This window comes from Podarcis filfolensis, assembly GCF_964270895.1.
Source record: "Podarcis filfolensis genome assembly, chromosome: 4".
Taxonomy (NCBI): Eukaryota; Metazoa; Chordata; class Lepidosauria; order Squamata; family Lacertidae; genus Podarcis; species Podarcis filfolensis.
The window spans coordinates 45,138,110-45,164,048 of NC_139607.1; the positions used below are offsets into that span (position 1 = coordinate 45,138,110).

General features: G+C 39.3%; 1 protein-coding gene and 1 long non-coding RNA gene across 20 annotated transcripts in view; one reads left to right on the forward strand and one right to left on the reverse strand.

Annotated features, from left to right (window-relative positions):
- The window catches only part of DMD (dystrophin), a 953,416-nt gene that overhangs the window by 628,239 nt on the left and 299,238 nt on the right, over nt 1–25,939 (reverse strand). For all 19 annotated transcript variants that reach the window (XM_083612216.1, XM_083612211.1, XM_083612219.1 and 16 more), the window contains 5 exons: nt 15,192–15,284; nt 13,096–13,173; nt 10,754–10,846; nt 8,325–8,497; nt 2,398–2,516 (listed from right to left, as the gene is read on the reverse strand). In XM_083612216.1, coding sequence (XP_083468342.1) covers nt 2,398–2,516; nt 8,325–8,497; nt 10,754–10,846; nt 13,096–13,173; nt 15,192–15,284 — 556 coding nt within the window. The remainder of the gene's footprint in view (nt 1–2,397; nt 2,517–8,324; nt 8,498–10,753; nt 10,847–13,095; nt 13,174–15,191; nt 15,285–25,939) is intronic.
- On the forward strand, nt 15,205–20,939 carry LOC310762036. Its single transcript, XR_014547817.1, has 3 exons — nt 15,205–15,272; nt 18,870–18,976; nt 20,528–20,939. It is a non-coding gene; the product is annotated as an uncharacterized lncRNA (long non-coding RNA).

Here is a 25,939-nt window from a genome sequence, read left to right on the forward strand (position 1 = left end):
TGAGTCGATTTATTATCACCCAATTGACCTGTTAGCAATTTAATTATGTATGAAGTACTTCATAATAAGTAACTATTGAGGGTTTTAATAGACATATTAAGTTACTGCATTAATAATATGATGTCAAAAAATCAAGGCCTTCATACTGGGAGCAGAAGAACATTTAAAATCAGCATTTCAATTTGGAAACTGCTTCATTAGTATGTAATATTCCTTATCGTTACATAACTAAAAAAACTTACCCTGATGTGTGCCTTCAGTATTCTTACTCTGGCCCATTGCCCCCTAGAATACTAATAATGTACCTCTAGATAAATATACATACATTTCCCAACTCACTAGATCATAGTTTTAGACAACTGTTTACCAAGCTTACCAGGAGACTTTCTGTGAAAAGCATACAACCACATGAAAAGATGATAGGAATCAGCCCAGTACTGATAAGATTGTATTTCTCATAATGGAAGTACCAAATTCACTTGAGAGTGGCCACTACAAATAAATGTTGCATGAATATTTTTCATATTTCTATTAGATGCATTTAGGTAAAGAAGCCTTTCCTCTGTCAACCAACTACCAATTTTAATAATTTCTCAGATATGAATATTTATACTCTTACCTACCAAACATAAATATTATCATTTTCACCAAATGAAAAATAACTTTGTTTGCTGCTTTGTTTTTGTGGGGGTAGGCTGGGCCAGGTCACAAGCAAGGAGTGGGAGCCTACACTTTACTGCAGCCCAGAGGAATGAGGTTAAATTGTATAATATAAATATGGATCTATCGTATGGATCTGCCGTATCTTTCTGGAGCTAATCAGAAGCAGTGTATAAGAAGAGCAAGCAACATTTTTAACAGAGTTGTTTGCCCTGGTCCTCATTTAGAACACAGAAAGTGTGCTTGTGCAGTTAAACTATGGCTTGAGTTTGAGAGATGAAGCTAAATCAAATGTATCAATCTTTCCAAGTTTCAAACAGACAGTGTACAGGGTATGTATTTCTAAATGCACCCTCAGCCTAGAATATTCATTTATAATGCATATTGGAACACTTCTTCAGCTGAGAACTTTACCACAAAATTCAAAGAAGTGTGAAAGTCGAAGGATAATTATGTTCCAACCTGTGTATTAGTTCAGGAGGTGCAAATTGAGTCAGTCCACTTTAAAATGGTGACCAAATGAAATTCTCTTCCATCATGCAGTGTATGTTTTGCTCTGATATGCTTGCCTGAGGCCTAGTGTGCCAAGAACATCTACATTGGTTAATTAAAGGAGATTTCATAGAAGGGAACTTTTTGTGAGAAGACGATATTTAATTATTTAACAGAATTTGTCCAATGCTCAATGATTAAAAAACCCTCTAAGCAGTTTACATAACACAGCTGTGAGCACAATAGTAATTTTTATCTTAATTAAATTACTTGAGCTGTTTATGTAAAATTGTTATAAACTGGTATACAAGTGATGTTTGCAGTGCAAATATGTAAGCCTACACACATACTACATAATGGAGGTGACTTACAATAAAGTCTGACAAAATTTCCAAGGCTAGAATTTCCAGTGTCAAGGCTCAGACCCACAACACAAAAAGAAGACCCTATATTATATTAATAGTGTTTCTTCTCACTAATTAACAGCCAAATGGGTCGTCTTCATATCCGTTTTAGAGAAGAGGACAATATTTGAATGTGAAATGTTATTTCCAAGCTTTATGCTGTGTTTCCATGACCAATAATTACTACACATTCCCTATTATTAACAAACAATTGGTAGACTTCAGGGTAAGAGCAAAACTTGCCATTTGGGGGCTCACTTTGTACTTGAACAATCACCTCAAAAGTCAGAAGCAAAAAAGAGAAAGCTTAAAACATACACAAAAATAATTCAGATTGAAACACGGAAGATATAAAAAGTTTAAACTTTAGTGCTCCTCCTCAAAAAACCCTTTCATCCAAACATCCAAAAAAGTGAAATTAGTATAAAAAGAATAATGAATGATTCATGAATCATTGTCTGTGAATAACTTAAACCAGCTCCTTACATCCAAATTTAGGACATAATTTCAAAAATGCTGATGAACTGCAACTTCTATTGTAAGCAATAAGAACTGCAAATCTAAGCACCTTTGAAGAAAAACAGCTACTTTACCATGGTGCTTAACAAAGAACATACACCTTTAAAAGTTTGCTGTAAATCCAGAAGTGTTTGCTTGAATCTTAAGGAATTAATTATCTAGGTGAGTAAAAAGCAACCTTAACTTTGAAGTTTCAGTAAACTAAATGAAAACCTGTTTGTGTGGTACAACTATAAAAATGAAAGTGGATAAACCTTTTCCCTAGCACCTGCATGGAGAAAATTGATCATACACTTACAAACAGAACCTGATGCACACTAACCTTCAGGATCAAGGAGTTTTTCGATTCCTAGGTGTCGTTTGGCTACGTTGAATGCATGGTCTAATCGTTGTACAGCTGACTGTTGGCGAACCACACTATCCCAGTCAAATAGATCTGGTCTGAAAAGAAAAGGGAAATCTTGTAAAGTTACCTATGCAATTCTATGTGCAATTCTATATTTGGAGGGCTAGTCAACTGCATCACAGGGCTGGAGAGACCCTTCGTTTTTTTGTTTTGGTTTTTTAAAAAATCATTTTCTATCTCATACAAAATTAAAACATTCAAACGAGAAATTCAGCTGTATCCGTGAAATGCTGCAGGCCAGTCTTAAATGTTTTATAGGCAGGGATCAAATTACAGCTTAGATAAACAGTCTGGGACCCTATACTATTAGTTACACTGTTTGCAGTATAAATAATTCTATTAATTTTAGACACCCTAGTTTTAGCTAAGTTACCCATTAGGGCAGGTAAATTTGTTTTCAAGATTACAGAAGACGGAAATCTAATCCTACTCAATTAAATATGTGTTCGATTCAGTCTATGGCATTTGTGGTGCCTGTGCCTTAGGTTCAACAGATTTCTACCTGCTTCCAACAGATATAGACACACAAGAGCAGCAGAATGAGACATTAGAGGGATGGGAGGCCAAGTTCAAAACAGCTGGAGGACACCATGTTGGGAAGGGTGCTCTGACTCAGCCCAAGCAGCTAAGAACTGCATAACAACCCAGCGAGACAAGTTAATCTGAAAGATAGTGACTCGTTCCACACTTTTTGTTTCACGGCTAAGCAGAGAGTTGAAAAAGGTCATCTGGTCATCTTTGCATTTTCTTTACAAATACAAAATGCAGGAAATATTTTAAATATATAACATCATTAATAAAATGCTGAAAGTCAACATCTAATTATCCTTGAAAAAATATTGGCTTCCTAAAAATGAAGTGTATTCAATTAAATAAGTGAATATTCTCGTTGAATGGAACCATTTCATACATAGCAAGTATTTTCACAGGCAGCATTACTGGAAGAAACAATGAATCTTTTTATTGCTACACCTTGTTAGGGAATGGTTTTCTCCAGAGACTACCACTAATGGAATTTAATGCAAACAGACCTTTAAACAGAGATGTATTGACTATACGTTATGTGGACTTGTATAAAGGGGCTGTGTTAACACATTGCACAAGATATTGGAGAAATGCAATCTCCTGATTCAAATCTAGTTTTATGCCTGATACTTAAAATTTCATTCACTAGCATGAAGACTGCAATGTGAAGTTCTTCCTTTCAGAATTATTAAAAGCTTTTGCTATTACAACAGTTTCTTATCTTTTGCAAAATGATTTATTTTTTTGGGGGGGGAGGGGAATGTCCCATGATCAAAAGCAGAGTAGTTCCAGATGTGAAATATACATAAATATGAATGGTAACATGCACAGGAGAAAACATAATAATCCACAAAGAATATATTAAAATCTCAAAAAACAAACAAACAAAACCCGCCTTTTCTGGATTTATTATAGTAGTGCTTCTAAAACAGTGGACCAAGACCCACCAGTCAGGATTGAGCCATTTTTCAGTGGGCCTCAGTGCCATAGTCTGCTCAGTGCTTCCCCACTTGCCAGTCCCAGCCACGCCATAGCCTTTTGATTGTCCCAAGGACAGCAGCAGGGAAGCAGTATATGACTATTTTAATAACTTAAAATAAGTATTATTAGACTTTTGGGTCAGTTCACCACATCAGATGTCGAAGAAATAAACAACTTTATGATATTTAGAAGACATATGAAGGCAGCCCTGTTTAGCGAAGTTTTTAAGGACTGATGTTTCAATGTATTTTTAACCTTCTGTTGGAAGCCGCCCAGAGTGGCTGGGGAAACCTAGCCAGATGGGCAGGGTAGAAATAATAAATTGTTGTTGTTGTTGTTGTTGTTGTTGTTGTTGTTGTTGTTGTTATATAACTGAAGACAAAGCATTTAAGTGCTTCAGTAAACAATGCACCACAAAGACATACTGTAGTCTATTCCGCATATAATGATAAACTGTGGTTTAACCGTATGGGAATGAGCAGCAGAATGAACTTCAAGTTTTCATGGGTTAGAGTTACTGCAGCCAAGAGGAGAATCAGAAGCATTCACTTCCTGTTTTAAACTAACCAGAGTTTGTCACTTTGTCTGAACAGGGAGAACTTGGGTTAGCTTAGGCTCTGGTTTGTTAACAAATCAGGATCATAAACCACAATATTGATTTGTTTCAAGAAGCCAAATTTCCACAAACCAGGGCTACCATAACTACTTCCTGGAAGTGGCTCTCGAGGAAGGAATGGAATCAATGAAGTACAGTGCCCCAACTGTAACTTTCCCAAGACACTCCAGAAGGACTCTGTGGTCAAGCAGAGAAAGGTGGACCACACTCCCTCAATTTCTCTCCAAAGAAATGTCATCAACCACAGCAACAAAGTTAGTTTAATGCCAAGGCCAGGCCTGGAGCAAAACTGGAATGGATCCAAGTAATTAATAATCACTAGACGTCTTGTCTATGGTTTTTAGCTGTCAACTGAAGACCTTTTTTATTCACCCAGGCTTTTGAATTGTGTTTCAAATTGTGCTTTAAACTTCTTATTGTGTGTCTGCTCCAAGAAAAGGCGCGTGTTTTAAGAGATTTGTCCTGAGCAGGTCCCAGTAGCTGTGGGAGGAGATGGGAGGAGCAAAGCAAAATGGGCAGAAAGAAATAGGCTGATAAGGTAAGTGGATATGATGAATAAAGATTTCTGTATGAATCACTAAATATATATTTCTTATGGATAACAGGGTAGATGCAAAAAATAGTGCAGGGGAATTTCACTAAGTTCTGTTTGAGAACCAATGGTCAAACAAATTGAGAAGTTGTCTTTATTTCTCATAATACATTACAAGTAAGTTGATGGAGGGTGGATTTTGAAAAACACTTGTATGGAAGACACTCATACATATGTGAAATGTATTCCAGAACTCAGGCAGCACCAGACTTTTAAATATGGGACTGTTAATATGGGACTTTGCATTAATTTGAATTTATAGCTGAAAAGCATTATTAGCACAGAACTAAGATTTACTATGCCAGCAAATAGACTCTTAAGAGGGTATGTACCTAGTGCTAAATAAATAGAATCACAAATCACCATGTTGTGACAGAACAGTAAAACAAGCACACACAAAACATAACTGGCACATATTTTTAATTACTGGGGAACAACTCTCATACACAACATCATCCCCAAGGCCAATAACTATTGAGTACCATTTCCAGAGACACCTAATGAAAAGATGTAGAAGACAGTTGCCACAATTATTCTCACCATTCAACAAAAGGTACTCATTTTTATGCTTCCTCTGCTATTCTCCCTCCCTACATTTTACTGTAAAAACACCCGCCTTTCCCCCCATCAAAACAGAGCCAAAGAGAAATTTATCAGTAGCAATTTGCACTTGACTGACTGTGATGCAATTATGTTGACTTTTAAGTATCTGCTTTGAAAGCATGTGCTTGGAGGACTACAATCCGGTTCCACTAACCAGAGAGATAAGAGCCATTTTCAGCAATGTGGTCAAATTAGTGCTGTATTATGTAGGCTGCCACATAATGCTAGGTGCTCCTCTCAGGCTAGGTTTAAGGTCACTCCTGCTAGCTTCAAATGCCTAAATAATAAATTAAGTCTTGCTGTGTTGCTTCTATGAAGGTGTGTAATTAAAGCACCACACTGTTATTAAGTGTCTTGCAAGCTATCAGCTAATGTTTGTTTCTATTATGAACACACACAGGGGTGGCTGTTAAATGGCCAGGAACATGTTTCCTTAGTCCCAGAAACAACCAGAACAATACTCTCTTTCCTGCCCCCTGCAACAAATCTTTTCAACTGAAAACACAGTTATTTGACAACGGATTAAAAGACAACAATGTTGTAAGGGCAGATGGGGAGCAGGGGGAGGATCAGAGCAAGTAACTGTTCTGTTTCCCAATTCCATTGATAGGGCACCTTTTAAAGAGAGTTCCCAAATTCAGGACGATATCATTAGGGCTGCCATACACCTGGAATTTCCAGGACATAGCCAGGATTTGTCTGCCAAAAATGGCATCTAGGAGGTGTGTGTGTGTGTGTGTGTGTGTGTGTGTGTTTATATCCCGCCCTATACCCGGATGTCTCGGGGCAGTTCACAGAACAAGATCAACATAAAAACCACAATATATATAATCAAAAGAAAAACAACAACCCAATGCTCCTCCACAAGAGCCACATTTTAAAAGGGAATAGGATGTCAATCAGATCAACCAAAGGCCTGGTAGAAAAGAAACATTTTTGCCTGGCGCCTAAAGGTATATCATGAAGGTGCCAAGCAAACTTCTCTAGGGAGAGCATTTCACAGATGGGGAGCGACTGCAGAGAAGGTCTGTTCTCGTGATGCCAGCCTCCGGACCTCTCAAAAGAAGGCACATGAAGAAGGGCCTCAGAAGATGTTCTCAGGGTCTGGGCAGGTTCATATGGAAAGAGGCAGTCCTTGAGGTATTGTGATCCTGAGCCGTTTAAGGCTTTATATGTCAAAACCAGCACTTTGAATTGGGCCCTGAAACTAATTGGTAGCCAGTGCTGTCGGACCAGGATTGGTATAATAAGCTCAAACCATCTTGCTCTGGTGAGCAACCTGGCCGCTGAATTCTGCACTAGCTGAAGTTTATGAACCATCTTCAGAGGCAGCCCTACATATAACGCATTGCAGTAATCTCACCTTGAGGTTACCAGAGCATAGACAACAGTAATTAGGCTATCCCTGTCCAGATAGGGGCGTAGCCGGGCCACCAGCCGAAGCTGATGGAAGGCACCCTGTGCCACCTGAGCCTCAAGCGACAGCAAAGGATCCAGGAGTACCCCCAAGCTACGAACCTGCTCTTTCAGGGGAAGTGTAACCCCATCATTTTGAAACCTGTTAAAATGTCCATGAAAACCCGGGCGTATGGCAGCTCATATCGGGAGCAAAAAAACTTAATATTTTTATGGAGATTTTGTGTCCGGATTTTCACTTCTTGAAATATGGCAACCCTAATATCATGGCCCTAGACTTTCTTCATTTCAGACCTTGGAATACACCTAGTATTTGGCTCTTGCTCTGCTTTTAGAAAAAGCCATCTAACTGTACCTGCGCTTCAAACCTCTGTGCAGGAAGCAAAACAAAGAAACAAAAACGCTTGCATCTGAACTTAGCTCTGATTGTCCAGGAAAAGGGGCATTAATTGAAAAAGGACCAAATATGTGAGGCTCCTTTAGTTTAGAGGAAAATACTGATACTGAGAAGAGGCATGATGGACCAGTGTAATGTTATGAATGGTAAAAAGCAAGGACTAGGGGTGATAGGAGAGCCACAGGTTCCACATCATTGGCATAAAGAGAGTTAGTGAAGACAAACATTCCTATGATAAGACTTGGAACTCTGGTAAGACTAGAGATCATCCACAACAGCAGATTAACAACAGGCAAAAAGGAAGTAATTTTCAAAGCATAATTATCTTGTGAAATTTATTAACATAAGATTTGGCAACTGTCACAATTTTATAAACCTTTAAAAGCAATTAGACAAATTAATAGATAGATTTCTATTATTAGCGGCAATTAGCCATGATAGCTAAATAGAGCTTTGTGAGCACTGGCAGCATGCCTCTGACTCATGGATGCTGAAAGCAAGTAACAGAAGATGGCTTACATGCTGCCCACATCCCACCCTACACCCCTTGTTTGTGCATTTCTGAAAGGCCTCCAGCTCCCCACTGCTGGAATTCAATAATGTGGATTAGATGGACTTGCTCCAGCAAGGTGATTCTAATAAAGTATTTTCAATTCACATGATCACAGCAAAAACAGAGGCATTTGGATGTTAATTTGTAGCATTTCTCTTACCTGTGACTGTGGATGAGTGCATTGAAAGCCAAACCATCACACCAGCTACTGGTGAAATTAACAACATTGACCTGCGGATAATTCTGAGTTGACTGACGGACCCAGCTCAGCAAGATCTTTTCACTGTTTGTCTGTTGCAGTCCAGCCATGATGTTTTTCATTACATCTTTGACCTGTGTTGGAAGACAGAATTTTTATCAGTAGCCAAGTTTATTTATCAAAGGCAACTCACCCCCCCAGTCAAACTTGAGTTTCTTTTTCTTAACTCTTAAGTACTTGAATACTCAGCACAGTGATCCGAAACATAAAAAAACACATGGGAGGATACTGAAGAAGCACTGGTTGTATAGAAATGAAAGGGTCATTGCTCTTCCTACTGTCATTTTGTCTTTTCTTTAAATATGCAAGAAGATAAGCACGGTGCATTGTGGCAAATCAACCTAACTTTGATTTCTGCACTATTAGGAACATTTATTTTTAATTTGCAGTCAGGGCCGGATTTAGGTTTGATGAGGCCCTAAGCTACTGAAGGTAATGGGGCCTTTTATACGTCCAGCTGTCCTTTGTCAACAACAAACTGTCGCTGTTTTTTTTTGTGTTGAATATATGCTATATGGTAATTTATGGACCTAATAGGTTTCTAAAGCCGTTTGCACATAAGAAAAATATGTATTTTATCAAAGTAATTGTTGAACTGAAATACAATTAAGAAGAAGTATATTAATAGTAACTTTATAATGGGATCAAAATAAATAAATTATGTATTACATGAAATCAATCAGGAGGCATAAGACTCATACCCCTAGTCTGTGCTGCGCGATCACCAGTCTACAAGCACTCTTTAATATTAGGTAACAGGTACAACAGCTTGACCTACATTCAACTGTGCTGCACTGCAGTCTGCAGCTGCCTGCTACATGCTGCCATGCAACCAGTCCATGCAGAATGTAGGCACCCTATATATAGAAATGAGCAAATCAGTGATATTTTAGGGAGCAGGCTAGCAGGCGGGGCCCATTACTTACATCATAGGAGCCTACACAACACAAAACAAAACAAAACACTGTTGCTGTATGTAGGTTTTAATCTTATATTTTGGAAATGTACATCCAGGTTTTTTTCCTTTAATTTTTTTGGGGGCCCCCAAGAGAGTGGGGCCCTAAGCTATAGCTTGTTTAGCTTATATGTAAATCCGGCACTGTTTGCAGTACCCAAAGAGGCCAAGAATTTCCACTGAAAATTTGCTGAACTGTGCCATCATGAAAGAAAACAAACACAGGCTACACATTTAATGTAAGTCACTGAACTCAAACCCTTGGAAGAGATGCCATTCCAGAGATGGGTTGCCACCAGAGAGAAGGCCCTATCCCACACTACTGCCCCCTGTACTCTGGGTTGTAGCTCAGAGGCTGAACATCTGCTTTACATTCAGAAGGTCAAAAGCTCAATTACTGGCATCTCCAGGTAGGAGCTGTGGAAGACTCTTGCCTGAAACTGTAGAGAGCGGCTGCCAGTCGGTGTAGACCAGGGGTCTGCAACCCGCGGCTCCGGAGCCGCATGTGGCTCTTTTATACCTTTGCCGCGGCTCCGGGGCGGATACTAGCGAGGGGAGGAGGCGCATTGTGTGCCCCGACACTCCCCTCTGTGGCGGGCGCTGTACTGGCTGTGACGTCGCATGGGGGCGGTGCGTGCGTTAGTCACGCACCGTCCCGACGTCACCTTCCCACCTGCCCGCCCACCCGCTACATTGTAAGGGGCATGTACGCTGGTCACTGTTTTGAAGGGGAGTGAAGAACACACACACAAAAAAGGTAACTTGTTAATTTAATGTTTATCTCTATGAGGAGGAGTAATTCTGAGGGGTCAAACAAAGAAATAATAAAAAAGTGACAAAAAAATTTATTTTTATAGTGGCTCTTTTTATCTTAAAGGTTGCAGACCCCTGGTGTAGACAATACTGAGCTAGATGGACCAATGGTCTGACTCAGTATAAGGCAGCTTCCAACTTCACCTGGTGATGGGGCAATGAGAAGGGCTGTTTTGGTTTGTCTTAATACAGGAGGTAGTCAACATGGAGAGGGGCGTTCCTTCTTACATTTGGGCTCAAATAGTTTAGAACTTTATACATCAGTACACTGAATTGGACTTAGAAATGTATTTTGCAGTATTCTGATTATTAAATTGGCTGGTATTGCAATGAAATGACTGCGTAATGCTTTGAAAGGACACTGACCTCCTTGACTTTTCTCAAATACCCAACCTTGACACTAAAATTAAATAGAGAACAGTCTCCTTGTTTCCTCTCTCTATCACTCATTGAAACATTAGGATGGGTTCAAAACTGAACACCATCTGAAATACACAAAGTAGATATACCCCTTGATTATTAGGGATATATCCAAAAAATGTTCTGTGAATGACTGACTCACCTGCCAGTGGAGAATTATACTCCAGATCAATCCAAGAGTCAGTTTATGATTGCCATCCACAATATCTGTGCTGCCGATATTCACCAGATCTACCTGTCAGAGCAAAGCAAGGCAAAGCAAACTTAGATAAAATTATGTGTAAAATGCAAAAACAATGAACATTAAAATAGAAGTTAAATGAGTTTACATTCCCAGAGTAATGGGCAAAAGAAACATCTGCTGAATAAAACATAAGCAAACCTGTTAAAACCTACGGATTTGATAAATACATCAAATTAGGGCTATGTGGTTTTGTTTGCATATTTTCTACTATTTAGCTTTTAGTGGCAAGTAAACAATCCAGAGCATATTTCATAACCTGATCAAATAATTATCTGTCATAAAACAAATAGTACCAGGTATTTTAGGAAATTGCAGTTAGCAAGGATGCAATTATTATATCACAAAATAAACATATGTTGTAATAATTAAAAACAAAAAGTAATGCATATGACAACAGAAAATAATATTTATGGGAACCCAGCCACTTCATCAGCAATTAACATAGGCTCATTTCTTTCTCTGCCTAGTAAAGTTTTCTTAGATGCTTCCCATTCAGCTTTCAAATACAAGAAGCTAACAAGAGACATACCTGTACTAGACTGAATCAACTATCCAAAGTAACCAACTTGGTTTCATTTGTCATTCCTTTTATAAGGAAAAAGCCACTTTCGAGCTAGAGAGGAGGTGGGGTTGCGGGCTTCACGCCCCTCCCCACACTTGTGGGTGCTGGCTTCAGCCCCCGTGATGCCAGGGAATCCTCGGACGCGTCATCCCCAGGCCAGGCAATCGGCTGGCCCGGGGGGCGTGGCCTCGCCGTACTTAGGGCTGGCGCAGCCGAGGGTCTCCCTCTTTCCCCGCGCTGCAGCCAGCTGACCAGGTTTTTCCAACCCTCCCACCCGTTAGGCTAGGCTCTCTGACGTTGCTATGAACTTCGGTTGGTCACCGTCAAGGGGCCTGGTAGGAATTTTTCCATTTGGCAGATTGGCACCAGCCACTTGCTTTTCACCTACCTCGTAGCAATCTGTCACAACTCCTTTGTATTGGCGGTTAGGCATTGGTAGGGATATTGTTCTATTGTTATGCAAATGAAGGGGGAAGGAAGCACCATCACCTTCCCCCAAATCAAAGGGTAGTCCGGTAAAGGATTCCAGGGGGCGTGGCCTTGTCCTAAGCCTATGGAGGTGTGGGCCCACGGCACGCCCCCGTGCGGTAACCCCGGGGGAGCTCCTAGTTGACGTACATCAGCAGGACTCCCTCTACTGGTGGTTAACCCTCACTGGTCTTCAGGCAAGCAGGCTGAAGCCGGTTAGTTGTTAGGTCCAATGCCTAAGCCAATACCGCTCAATTCCTGTAATCAATAAAGTTGTGGACTAATTTGACCCATTAACTTGAATTCTCGTGTCTCGTGTCTTTATTTCTGAGGGGGGAGGCGGGAACTCGCCACGCAATTCATTCCCAGGTCCAAAACTGCACACATTTAAGGTGAATTATAGGTAGCCGATAGAAATAAACCAACAGTAAATGACTAAATCTAGCTATTGATCTATACTGCTATACTGCTAAGAGTACCCCTTAGAATGGGATTTAAATCACTGAATTATTTGCATATTCATTTAGTAGAACTTTCCAATTCCTTAGAACAAGACAGCAAGAGAGGGTTATTACTAGTAGTTTTATTCTGGAGATTAATCCTTATATGTTCTTATATGTTCTGGAGATTAACTCTTATAAAATTATTTATCTGAGAGGGAGAACACATTCTATGGCTTTTAGAGGCACTGCACTTTTACAGATGGAAAGCAAGGCTTAGGAGATAATGAGTTGGAACCAGACCTGCTCCTGCATGAACCTCCTTCCATTTCCCACCTGAAACTGAATTTCAATAGAGCCTTACCGCCAGAGGAAAGCAGCAAGGCAGCAATTTTAACTGATTCTTCCTTCCCTCTGCAATTCCCACCCACCATGCTATCAACCATGTTGTTTTCAAGGCTCTTCCAACACCACCAGAGAAGCTTCTCAAGAGGCACAAAGTGGCTGCAGGAGGAAAGAAGACTTGTCACTTCCAGCACCAGCAAAACACATTTGAACGCAAGTCAGGATCCAACCAAGCAGCTTCTTCGAGGCTATTTATTGAAATAATGCCTGATGTGGGATTAGCACTCTGATCTCCTGCATCCCATGAGATTATATTGGATCTTATTTATTGTAAAGCATACTCCAGAAGCAAATTTTCATATCTGTTTATTGAGTTCTCCTCAACTCTCTATGTGAGTTATGAACCCATGTAAATATTTACTTACATTGTTTTTCTGAAGGACTTGTAGTGCTTTGTTGACATTGTTCAAGGCATGAACTCTTGTGGAGCCCCTTTCTTTACCCTGTGAATATGCATAGTGAGAAACAAGGAAATATTATATATTAAAATTTAAAATAATGTCTCACAGACGCAAACAGCACAGAAGAGCCTAAAATACCAAAGACTGTCAATCCTTACTTCAGTAATATATTTTTCTATGGCATTTTACAATGGCCCTACTAAATGAGGGCATCAGTGAGACAAATTCAGATTGTTTTAATTATAACAGATATTCTTTTCCATAGGCCAGCTGAGGACTGCTACCAGGGAATAGCATTAAACATACATAATATTCTCCAAGTATATATTTGAAGTTTGCCATACTAACAATATATGAGCATTCTTATGTGAAAAAATTGAACACAATAAAAATGGGCGGCGGCTGAAAGAAAAGAGAGTGATGGATTACTAATAGTCCCAGTTAACCCTTTTATTGTAGACTCTGTCACAGTGCTAGTAATTTCACATTCACGACAAGATTTAAAATGTCACGAGCTGCGACACTGCATAAAATATATATTTCTACAACTTTTATTATAAAATCTACTTTTGAAATTTAGAGTTATAACCTTCAGCTACTATCCCTGATTCATCTTTGATCTGAAATGGGGAAGAATGCCTTCCATCATTTTAACTGAAGGAAGCCTACAGTTAATGGCAATTATATTTTAATAACATTCTTGCCTAGCAAAACAAAACTTTTTTGAAGCTTTCTGTGGGGAACATGCAAGCTTCCCACTATCTGTTCTCAGTCTGCTCAGGGAAAAACAAGCAACTAGATTAAAAAAGAAGAAGTTATGTATAAAGATGCAGTGGACCATGCTGACAACTAACCTATTGATTTATAGATTTATACACACAAACAAATGACCCTATCCAAGCAAGTGCTTGTGTGAGGATGTTTGGTTGCACCAAGGAACTTTTCTTCTGGGGGATTCCCCCCAACCCTCTGGGGCAGATTTATACGGGGTGCAGGGTAAGTGCAGAGAGAGGAGAGGGAGGTGATGTGCAAGTAGAAAGCATTGCCCCAGCAGAGGCTCAATGCATCTAGGCAGTGAATTTGACACATTCATAAAACAGCATGAAATACTTCGTCAACTTCTGGACAGTGAAACACAACAACCAATGGCTGAGCTGTACATCAGAAAAGGTCTGTGTAAGCCGAAGAGTCTAAAATAAAGTACTGATGGCGCTTGCTTAATAATATTAACAGGCAAGGAGCTCCACAGCTTAAACACAGCACAGTAACTGTTATATGTCTTGTAGAAGCAAAGCAAACATCATGTGGCACCCTTAAAAGTGTCTCTAATGCTTATAATAGTGGTAATAGCTTCTAACTATTGCTGTTGTGCCCAGAGTGGCTAGGGCAACCCAGTCAGATGGGCAAGGTACAAATATCATCCTCATCCTCATGCATTTATGTGTACAAATTGAATTACTAAGGAGGTAGAGAAATAGTTTGGAGACAGTCTAAGGCTTGAATTCAAAGCTGTGGTTCTTCCTAAGTGCTCCTTATTCAAATTTCTCCCCAGAATTTTGAGGGCTCAGTAATTTGAGGTTGTTTCTGAACTGCAACTGATATATTCAGAAACTTCCAGTACCCTATTTTGTTTCAAAACTGTTTGCACGAACAAGCACAGCTTGTTTCTGCTTTTGGTTAATTCACCATCTTCCCCTCCCATTTTTGTCTGGGTATTTGACTAGCAAGGTCTGGTGGGGGGAGGGCAAATAAGAGTTGCTGTTTTAAGAAACTGTTCCCCACAAAACCCCAAATTCGCTACTTTCTATTGTACACAATACAGTCATACTACTTTATTAGGTGCTCAGCCTAACACGTTCCAGTCCTATGGTTCAATTCACGTTCTTATAATCAGTAAAAATTCAAAGTGCTTCATAAAGAGAAAATGGGATTTTCAAGGACCAGAGATCCATGAATATTAATTTCACAATATAATTCATGCACTCTAAAAGTCAAATCCAGTTACAACCATAGTGGGTATATCATAAATATGATTTCTGGCTGAAAACATGTTTACATACAAGCTTTTGGCCCGTAAGACCTTCCAGGAGCTCCAGGAGCCTTCGTCCATCTTGAAAATCATTGAAGAGATCTTCTATAGGGTATGTACCAAACTACAATAAAATAAAGTAAAGGTTGTTTTATAATGGAGTATTGTGAATTGCATGCTAAGCTTCTTAATATCCTATTTGTTGGTCAGAGGAAAAGCAAAAAAGATAACCCTTTACAATCTAGGCATTAATTTGAAGATTCTTTTTTAATGAAATGTTTTATTTTGTTACTAAGAGTTTGTACAATCCAGAAAGCGGAGTCAGTTAATTTGAATGGGGTTGGGTACAGTAAAAGCAGGAAGACTATAGTAGGCAATAACATTTATGTCCCACTCTTTATCCAATGAATTTGGAGTGGCTTGCTGAGGGCTCCCAGGCCTCCCATCTACCTCAGTTGTTGTACTTTATGTCTCTTCTGACCCTTCTCTAACAGAGAACTTTAATCTGTAATGATTACAGCCGTAAAGTCATGTTTTTAGCAGCCTCTTGGCTAGCTCTGAATATATCCTAATGGGGCCAGTTCCAGAGGAGACAAGGCCCAATACAAAGTCTTGCTTCCATTGTCTATTTCACCATGGACATGTGCCACAGGCCCAGATATTTGTGTGCATGCGTGCGTTTTTCTTCAATAAAAAAATAAAATCAAGTAGCAGCTATGAGGAAAAGAAGGTGGTTGCTGCAAACCAAACTCAGAGGTCACAGTGAATAGTAGAGAGCAGGGAAGGCCTCAGCCATTTCTCTACTGAAATTAGGCACTCCTGAAGTAGCATGTCTGTAACAAAAATTGCTTTCATAGTTTTGCAACATGCACATGTATATAATAAAGCTGTAAAAGTAGTCTTCTTTCAGTCTTCCATTAAGACGTCTTATTTTTTAAAAAAATAAAATGTATAATTAAAATTGATCCTAGACAAAACTACACAATAATATGGGAGGTTAACTACGGAGAGGAGATAAAAACACAGCATGGAAGTATCTTCAGCAAGACATTTTAATTACAAGTGTGTTACAAGTAAATCTTTAAAGAAATGATTTTGAGGAGATTGAAAGGCAACCTTCTATTAATCATCAACTAAATATTACATAAGGTTCCCTATGCTGCTGCCACACATTCTAACCTGAAGAAGAGCATGCCATTTGTCTGGCAGGGAGGTAATTAAGTCGCCTTTCTGAAACGGATTGAATGTCTTCAGTGGATCGACATTGCAATAAGTCTTTAGAAACAAAGGATTTGGAAGAGACGGCAAAGAAATATGTTGCATTTCCAAGGTCACTGGAAAAGTGTGCATTAAGAAGTGAGAAGCTTTTGGAAGAACAAACTAATATATTGAAATGCCATTTTGAACTCCTGATGCGTACAATAACAATATCACCTTTATTTGCAATTGCCTTCAAAAAGATAGACAGAATTATATTTTTCATTCTGTACTTGGTAAAATAAATATTCAGTTTAATTTAGCATTTAAAATGTTGGTTAAATAATATAGATGGCACTTTAAAATCGGCTATAACAGCAATGATATTTTATGCTTCCATATGAAAGTTTCTGAAACCTCCCTACAGTCTGCACCCCTCCCAGTCTGGTTGTGATTTTCTTTGATTTTCTACCTTAATATGCTAGGTAGGGTGATGATGGTTCAGGAGAGTTCACTGCAGAGAAGCCCTTAGGACCTTGCCATATCCTAATGATCTCAAGAACAACCCTCCAGAGCCTAGAGCAGAGCTTTCTAAACTGTGTGTCATGACACTGTAGCGTTTTGGCTGCAGCGTGTAGGTGTGTTGCACGAACGTTCCCCAAGCTCCTCCCGGGGCTGGAAAGTGGTTAGTTTAACCCCCAGTTTGCTAGTAAAACTGAATTACCACGTTGCGAAATGATGCATGTCTAAAAAGTATGTCACCAACATGAAAAGTTTGGAAAGCTCTGGCTTAGAGCCTTATTCAGCTCTGAAGTATGTGTATACATAAAGGAGCGTCTCCACCCCCATCATTCAGCCTGGACACTGATTCAGCTCCGAGGGCCTTCTTGCGGTTCGTTCATTGCAAGAAGTGAAGTTACAGGGAACCAGACAGAGAGCATTCTTGGTTGTCGCGTTCGCCCTGTGGACCACCCTCCCTTTAGATGTAAAAGAAATAGATATATCTGAATTTTAGAAGACATCTGAAGGCAGCCCTGTACGAAGAAGTTTGTCATGTTTGAGGTTTTTTGTGCTTTAATATTTTGTTGGAAGCCACCCAGAGTGGCTGGGGCAACCCAGTTAGATGGGCAGCATATAAATAATAAAATTGTTGTTACTTTGTTTCAGAGAGCTCCAAACTATGCTCCAAAAGTGAATTGGCATAATGGAATTATTTGCGTTGGTTCTGCCATCATAAATAATGCCAGAGATGAACTCAAACGGATCCAGCAAATTTGGTTCTGAATTTAGAAAACTACCTCCTACTGAGTCAGACCAGTGATCTACTCCTCCACATCTTTCCCAGCCTTGCACTAGAAATCCTTTACCTAGTGGTTCCAGGGATTGAACCTGGAAGCTTTCAAATGCAAAGCATATAATGTCTACTATATCTCCTCCTCCAGCTTTCTTTTTGTAGCATGTTTTCAGCCTTGAATATAACATGACTTGGATAGTGGAAGTAGGAAACAATACCAAATCGGACTAAGACAGACAGAGAAAGATTTAATGGTAAGGTAAGAGAAGACTCAAATGAAGGAAGAAATTGATGTGTGAAACACTTACAAAGAACCTCAAATATATCAAGGAAAGCCTTTGAAATAAGTTCCTCTCTCCTGGCTCAAGCTCCTTGATTTAAAAGCGAACACAGGGGCTTCAGTATCCCACTGCAATAATGTAAACACTGCTGTGTAATACCATCTCCTTTCTACTGAATAAAGGTCAAATCACAGACACTTTTGTTGCTTTCACTGATGTGGCTGGTGGCTGCGATTACTAATCTTTACATGATAGAGGGGGTGGGTGGGAATTACCAAAAGGCTTTAAAAAGAAGAAAAAGGCAGCTGAAAAGATGCAACAAACAGGGGAGATAAGATGTCAGATAGAGATTAAATTAAACCTTTCGCTCTTCTGCAGATTGAAGGAAATGTGAACTCTACCTAGAGAATGTTTTAATTCACAAAGGAACTTGCCAATTCCCCACAAGGCAATAAATATGGCTTTTCCTAGCATTTCTAAGGTCAGGTCACACATATATGCATAAAGTTAAAACCACTTCTTACTGCAAAAATTTTGGATTGAAAACCTTGTTAAAAGAAGAAGATGTTCATATATAATGATAAGCCATAGTTCTTCGCTTAATAAATCATACTGTGTAAACAAGCCATGGAGGGGATAGCTTAATGTTACGTCCAAACGCAAGATCATAGTTTGTTCTGCCCTAACGTCACACTTGCTAGCTAGTCTTAAACCATGGTTTGTTGTTGGTTTATGGATCAGGGAGCAGAAAATCATGATCCTGGATTTGGACATCACACTAAACAATTGTTTGTTTACCTGCTAACACCAGAGGAGCAGCAAAGTAGGAACAATGAAGCAATTATGGTTTATTAAGACTTAGCTTACTGTCACATGCAAATACTCAAATGCCTTCCCTCTTTCAAGTCTTTAATTCTCTTTCTCTGAATCTCCTCAGCGTTCCATCACTTAACTCAAAGAGAACTATTTAGGTCCCTACTGAAACTCCTACTTACAAAAAAGGGCTGTGCTTTGGACATCCAGCAGGAAGCAACACTTTACAAGGTTACGGACAGCTTTTTATCAGTTTTTATCGTGTCCATAGTAGAATCATCATAATAATAAAAACCAAAAGTGACAGCATGACTTACATCTCTGGTACACACAAGCTCTGGAAGTAATTAACTTTGCTCCATTTTTGAGGACTCCTTCACACAGCCATTTTCCCATGGCACTATTCCATATTGAAGTGGTGCATGTGTGTGAGACAACACCACAACCATGTGAGTGAAGCCCACAGCATGGGTCTTCCTCATCTGGTTGCTATTCTTCCTTCCCAGTGGGATGTCAGACAGACGGGAAAGTCCCAGGTATTTACATAGATATGGGAGCTCATTCCATAGGCATGGAGCTACCATCTACCACAAACCACACCGGGTGTTGAAACCACCAAAAACATCTCAATGCAGGTGATGGGCAAAATTACAGCACAGAAGGTATCGGTGAGATGTTACCTTCCTCTCTCTGCACTTCTATTATGTTGAGAGCTTAGCTAGAGGGGTGTGTGTGTGTGTGTGTGTGTGTGTTTTAAGAAGATCTGAATTTAAAAAGGTTGATAGACTTTCAGCTAATCAAGCAGACATTTTCATTAGGGGTTCATTGAAATTCATGCCTAGAACTTAAGAAGAACATTACATTATGTTGAGCTGAACAGAGGTTTTCAGTCAGATTTAATAAAAAGGAGATTGCAGACATGTCTGTGGTATATGCTTTTACCATATTACATTTATTACTTTCACCATATGATAATTTTTTTCTAATGGGGCGGGAATTGTTCACCACCACTGTCAAATAAATAGTGTTCTATTGAATAATTTAAAGGTTTTTTTACTGTACATAAGAGAATTGGAAAGTTGCTGACATAATATATATTTCATAAGACCTTTTACAGAAAGCTAGATTGCAATATAAATGCATTTTCTAAGTGTTTCTACTTTCCAGAAGTAACAGGGGCAAATAGCTAGTTCCAGAAAGTCACACTTACAATTTCGTCTACAATATTTTCAAAAAGCAGCAGTTTATTTGTAACATATACTACGAGAGAGATGACTTTGTTTTCCTGTATAAGCTCTTTTGACTTGAGTAACACTGTGAATGAATATTAATTTGCTGAAGATAGGACTTCTGGATTCCTTACCCTGACCATTAAGTCCAGTCGTGACCGACTCTGAGGTTGCAGCGCTCATCTCGCTTTATTGGCCGAGGGAGCCGGCGTACAGCTTCCGGGTCATGTGGCCAGCATGACTAAGCTGCTTCTGGAGAACCAGAGCAGCGCACGGAAACGCCGTTTACCTTCCCGCCGGAGCGGTACCTATTTATCTACTTGAAATTTGATGTGCTTTTGAACTGCTAGGTTGGCAGGAGCAGGGACCGAGCAACGGGAGCTCACCCTGTCGCGAGGATTCAAACCTCCGACGTTCTGATCGGCAAGTCCTAGGCTCTGTGGTTTAACCCACAGCGCCACCCGCTTCCCACAGAGAATACTTTTTATCCCATTCACACTAGTCCAATACTAAAAAATGTCCTCTGATAACTGTGTTTTATTTCCTGAGACAGACGGATGCCAGCAACACGTATCAGCACATCTCCCTTAAAGGAGCTGAAGTGATAACCAACCTCTCTCTTTTGTGTAATGTTAGGTACTGTTGACTACACCTCTTTATGCTGTTAAAACATTCTAAAAACTCATATGCATTATAAGATAGTGGAATATGAAACATCTTCTTTTTTCCTAAGCAATCAGGTTAAAGTCCCGTTATGCTAGTGGAAATCCTTGCATAGGTTTCTGCTTATGCAACTATTTAGCTGAATACAGACCAATATATTTATCTTCTCTCCTCCCATTTTTCAAAGTTGTTCTGAATATGTAAATGAATTATTTTCCTCCATTGTGGAATTAATTTTCTTGCCCTGAAATTAAAGTATAACTGGTCATGTTCATCTCAATGTCTGTTAACTATTCAATTAAGCAGCTGAAGTTAAAAGGTTAAATTGATTCTGTTTAGTATAATTAAAAAAATTATTCAATCAAATGCATTCCTTTTAATTAGACAATCTATCTTAATAGCATATCTAATACCATTGTACTAGAATAAAACCTTATTACAAATGAGCTTTTCTAGTTTCAGTGTTTTCCATTTTTAATAAGAAGGAAATTAGATTAAGAGCAGACAACTTCTAAAACATGATATTGCTATCAGTTCAGCAGTCTTGATTATGGGGAAAAGGCATGAGCCTATCAACTAATGGGGGCAAGGGCAGGGACTGAAGAAAAGAATGCAAATGTCCCTTGATGGATGGAAGTCTGCAAAAATCTAGTCATGTACTTATACATATACCAGTAACACAACTATGGATGAAAGGTTTACATGATTTCTTTGGATATAATTGTCATAGATGAAATTATTTGTTCTGGATTTCAGTCAGGCCGATCATATGATACCATTATTGTACAGAGTGATTAGATGACATCCTTTTTCTACACATTGAATTGCTTTATAGTGAGTTGTTCTCATAAAAGTTATCCAGAACGAGACGCTTTAAAAATAAAATAAAAATGGCATGCTCAGTATGAGCTTCATATCAGAGGGTTGTTGTTTTTAAACAAAACTATTTGATTTGAGAAAGGCAGGGATCTAGGAGATACTTAGTGTACCCGTGAGATTTCTTTTTTATGTTCCTTTGAGCAACAGACCTTTGGGCCATCTTACAAACTGCTTAGGAAACTCACCTCAGAATAAGATTAACAGCACAAATCCTGTATGTGCCTACTTAGGAGGAAGTCTTGCAGAGTTCAGTTAGAATAACTTCCAAGGTAGCAGACTCCAAAGCTATTTGCCACAGAGGACAGGGAAAATGACAGATGCTTGAGAAACACATGTTCAAAGTTCTCAAGGAACTAGATGGTTCTTTGGGTGTTGAACACGTGGATTTACCTGTGTAATACCATGGAGATTTAGCGCTGCAATTTCAAACATCTTTACTCAGAAGCACATCCACTGACTTCAGTGGGACTTAGTCCCTTTTGAAAGAGCAATCCTAAAAATAATCCTGTGGAATTTAGATGGGGTGAATTTAAACTGGGATAAATACCATATTCATTCATTCATTCATTCATTCATTCAAACTTCATTCATGAGCAAGGCTACTGCAGTCTAAGATAACTCAAACCTTGAGGGGGGAAACAAGTCTTTAAAATAGTTTGATTTACACCACTCTTTTGCCAGTGTAAATTCTGCTTGATTACAGGGTCATGTGACTAAGCTGAAAAGAATCTGAATTAAGTGTGTCCCCTTGCCTCACTCCTGCCATGCCCCTGGAACACCTGTTTGGGGGACCTGTTTTGGTATGTTATGCCACAAGCCCAGCTGAGCTGGGGTGAAAGACTTACACTGGTGCATCTCCGAATTAGCAAGGATGAGGAAATTATGCCAGCTGAGCCCCAAGGTCCACCTATTCCAACCTCACTCATCCCAGCAGTTCTTGAGTTTCAACTGTTGGGGAAAATGTGCTTAAGACGACCATCTAAGTGCCTGAGGTATTTCAGGGTTAAGATCTAATTCAGTGAATCTACCTCTTACATCTTGAAAACGCATAATACCCACAGTTTTTCTAACCACTGGATTATACAGAATATTATATACTGTCAAATGTATAATGCAAATGTTGAGCAAAGGTCCATTACCCATAAATAAATATATAAAATGAAATATTAAACAGATGTAATTTGATATCTTTCTGTTTATTTTGCAATGAATATATTTATCACCTGTTCCTCTACCATGTTTAGATATCATATTTCTTCTCCCTTAGAATATGGTAAACAGATTGAGAAGTGTTAGCATACTACAAGGAACAGACAAAACAAATATGGAAGAAATTATAACATTTAGTGCTGTCACTGCAGGATGTAATAGCATTCTGCCAGTGAATGACTGAGGATTTGAAAATGATACCATCAAATGAATGCAACCCTTTGAACAAGAAGACTTAACTCAACTTTTGTATGTTGCTCACAAATTTCAGCTGGTTACAGAGATTATATATATATCCAAAATAGCCACGATTAGTAGAGTTGTAGAAAGAGAAACAGGTTTGCTTTCTTCTAAAACTCTAAAACCCTCTTGCGGTAGTCATGGATATCTCAGTAAAAACATCAACCCAATGTATTGCAGTTGTGAAAAAGTCAAATTCCATGTCAGGGAACGTTAGGCAACAAATCAGAAACAAAATTGTCAATATTGTAACATCTTCATATTAGTAGTGTGCACCAATCACAAGATTCAGTTCAGAACCTGATTTGGCATTGATTTGGCACAAAGGAGGAAGACCTAATTCATATGATGAATCTCTGGGGTTTCTAAAAATGGAAAATGCGCAGCATAAGGAACAAGGCTGAAAAGAAAAGCAAAAGAAAGAGGAAAGAGTGAGAGTAACAGACCTCTGACCTGAAAACTGAATACAGTGGGAGCTCGGGTTACATATGCTTCAGGTTAGATACACTTCAGGTTAAGACTCCACTAACCCAGAAATAGTACCTCGGGTTAAGAACTTTGCTTCAGGATGAGAATAGAAATCGTGTGGTGGCGGTGCGGCGACAGCGGGAGGCCCCATTAGCTAAAGTGGTACTTCAGGTTCACAACAGTTTCAGGTTAAGAATGGACCTCTGGAACGAATTAAGTACGTAACCAGAGGTACCACTGTATACCAATACCATCTGTTTCTGTTTTGTGGCTAGTAAGGAATTGCAGCAAGACAGATTAGAGGCAAGTCCCATGCCTGCAATTACTAATGCTATTAGTGACAAAGGCCATTTTTCTACAGACTTCAAGAGACCCAGATCACTCATCAAATAAATATTTTTGTTGACAAGCCTCATTGCACTGGTTTTAAATTAAAATAAAATCATTCCGCAGTACTTCACTTAAATGACAATATGGAATCCAAAGCCATGTCAGCAACAACAGGTCATACAACAGAGATGCAGACACAGGGAATAGTCCCTGTGGCAGATCCAGGTGTCAGCTCTGTCCATATAACTATTTTGGCAACACTATTACCTACCTAATCATGATGACACCAAGAAATCATTCACTTGCTCATATTCCAATATCATATATGCTGTAATCTGCCAGCAGTGGAATTCTGCACTCAGATAGGATAAATAGGCCCATCTCTACACAAAAGAATAAGTGGAAACAAATGGGAGCATCCACAAATGGAAACAAATCCAACTTGTGTGTTCCATCAGTGCAATGATTCCAGCTTACACAATGGAACTCCCCACCTTCTCCCCCAATACATGCCCCCTATACATGCCCCACACCCTCCTCAAATTTCCCCCAAAACAGATTTAGAGGATGTACAAGGGTGGAGAGGAGTTCCACATTACCCAGTGCTACATTGGCTATAACCCCATATCTGCTGTCCAATATGGCAATATTTCTAAATCAAAGAGGGAAAACATTTTAACCTTCCAGAATACTCTGTTACTGACTTCAAAATAAGCACTCTAGAGTATAAAACAACAACCCCAAAACTTCAAATGGGAGACTGTGGTGTGAAAATGATGGATCACAACCCATCAAGAGTCTCAGAGTCTCACTTGTGGACTGATCCCGACACAAAGGGCTTTCAACACATTATGTGTGTAAATTGGTTTACCAATGCCACATTGTCTGTGCCATCAAGAACCAGTTTGTGAGTAACCAATGTGAAGTGCATAATTATCCCGATGTAACGCTGTACTGTTTTTAACACTTGATTGGGAGCCACCCAGAGCGGCTGGGGAAACTCAGCCAGATGGGCGGGGTATAAATAATAAATTGTTGTTGTTGTTGTTGTTGTTGTTGTTGTTATTTTCTGCATTGCCCCTAGACCCCAGAATGAAGACTTGCACACAAGACACTTAAGAGTAAACGTTTGCAATTTCACTGACAGAATAAAAGGGTCTGCGATAGGGAATGAAGCACCTGTGGACTGAATTCTGGAAGACAGAAAAATAATTCCTGGCTGAATAAAAAAGTCAAGTAGCGCATCAGATGTTAATTGACAAGGAGAGGGAGGGTGGAGTTTTCTTCTGTGGGAGAAAGCTTCCCATTGGCCACTGAAGGTGATGTGATAAGCAGCCTGGCCTCCCTCTCATCCAAGATAAACCCCACAAGATTTATCCTTCCAGATAGGGGTGGGACGAACTCCTTCTACTCGCAATAGGCAGTGTAGGGGCCTTTCATTTTCTTCTTTCCTCACATTTTACAATCACTTCCAAATCATACTTACATCTCAGGATAACATTTCATACATCTGATGAAGCTAATTGTACTCCACAAATATATATGCCATAATAAATGTGTTCGCCTTTAAAGTTGATTTTGAATTTAGAGATACAATAAAGGATACTAAACAATTTAGAAGTTAATGCACTAAGTACTAGTTCACATATAAAATGATTCAGTCAAATTTCCTATGCTTCTGTGAAGGAAGTAGTGTGTGGACCATACTCAAGTCACATACCATCTAACAGTCAAAAGCCACTTCTTCAGTGTAAACCATACGCTAGCCAGTTTATTATGTGACAACTCTAAGTGGCCACCTGCGGCCTCTGGAGCCGTAATAAGCTGATTATTACCATGATCTTCACTTGCCTAACATCATGATTGCCTGTAGAAGCATGGTATTATCCCCCACTTAACATGGCACTGATAGTCAGTGGCACATAGTTAGATGTACCATCCGGAGAGTTTTGAAGCTGCTACCACAACAAAAGAGATAGCCCAATAGATATTAATATTTGCCAGGAAATCTCCAGCTTACGATGAAGCAAATGCTATTGTGGCTGAAAGCTAAATAACATCAATCAGAAGAGCATTCTCTTTGCACAAATTAATTGTCTTTGATATAAATAGTAAAAGAAGAGATGATAAAAGGGCCAGGGTGTCATCACAAAAAGTCATTCACATCCGAATTGTA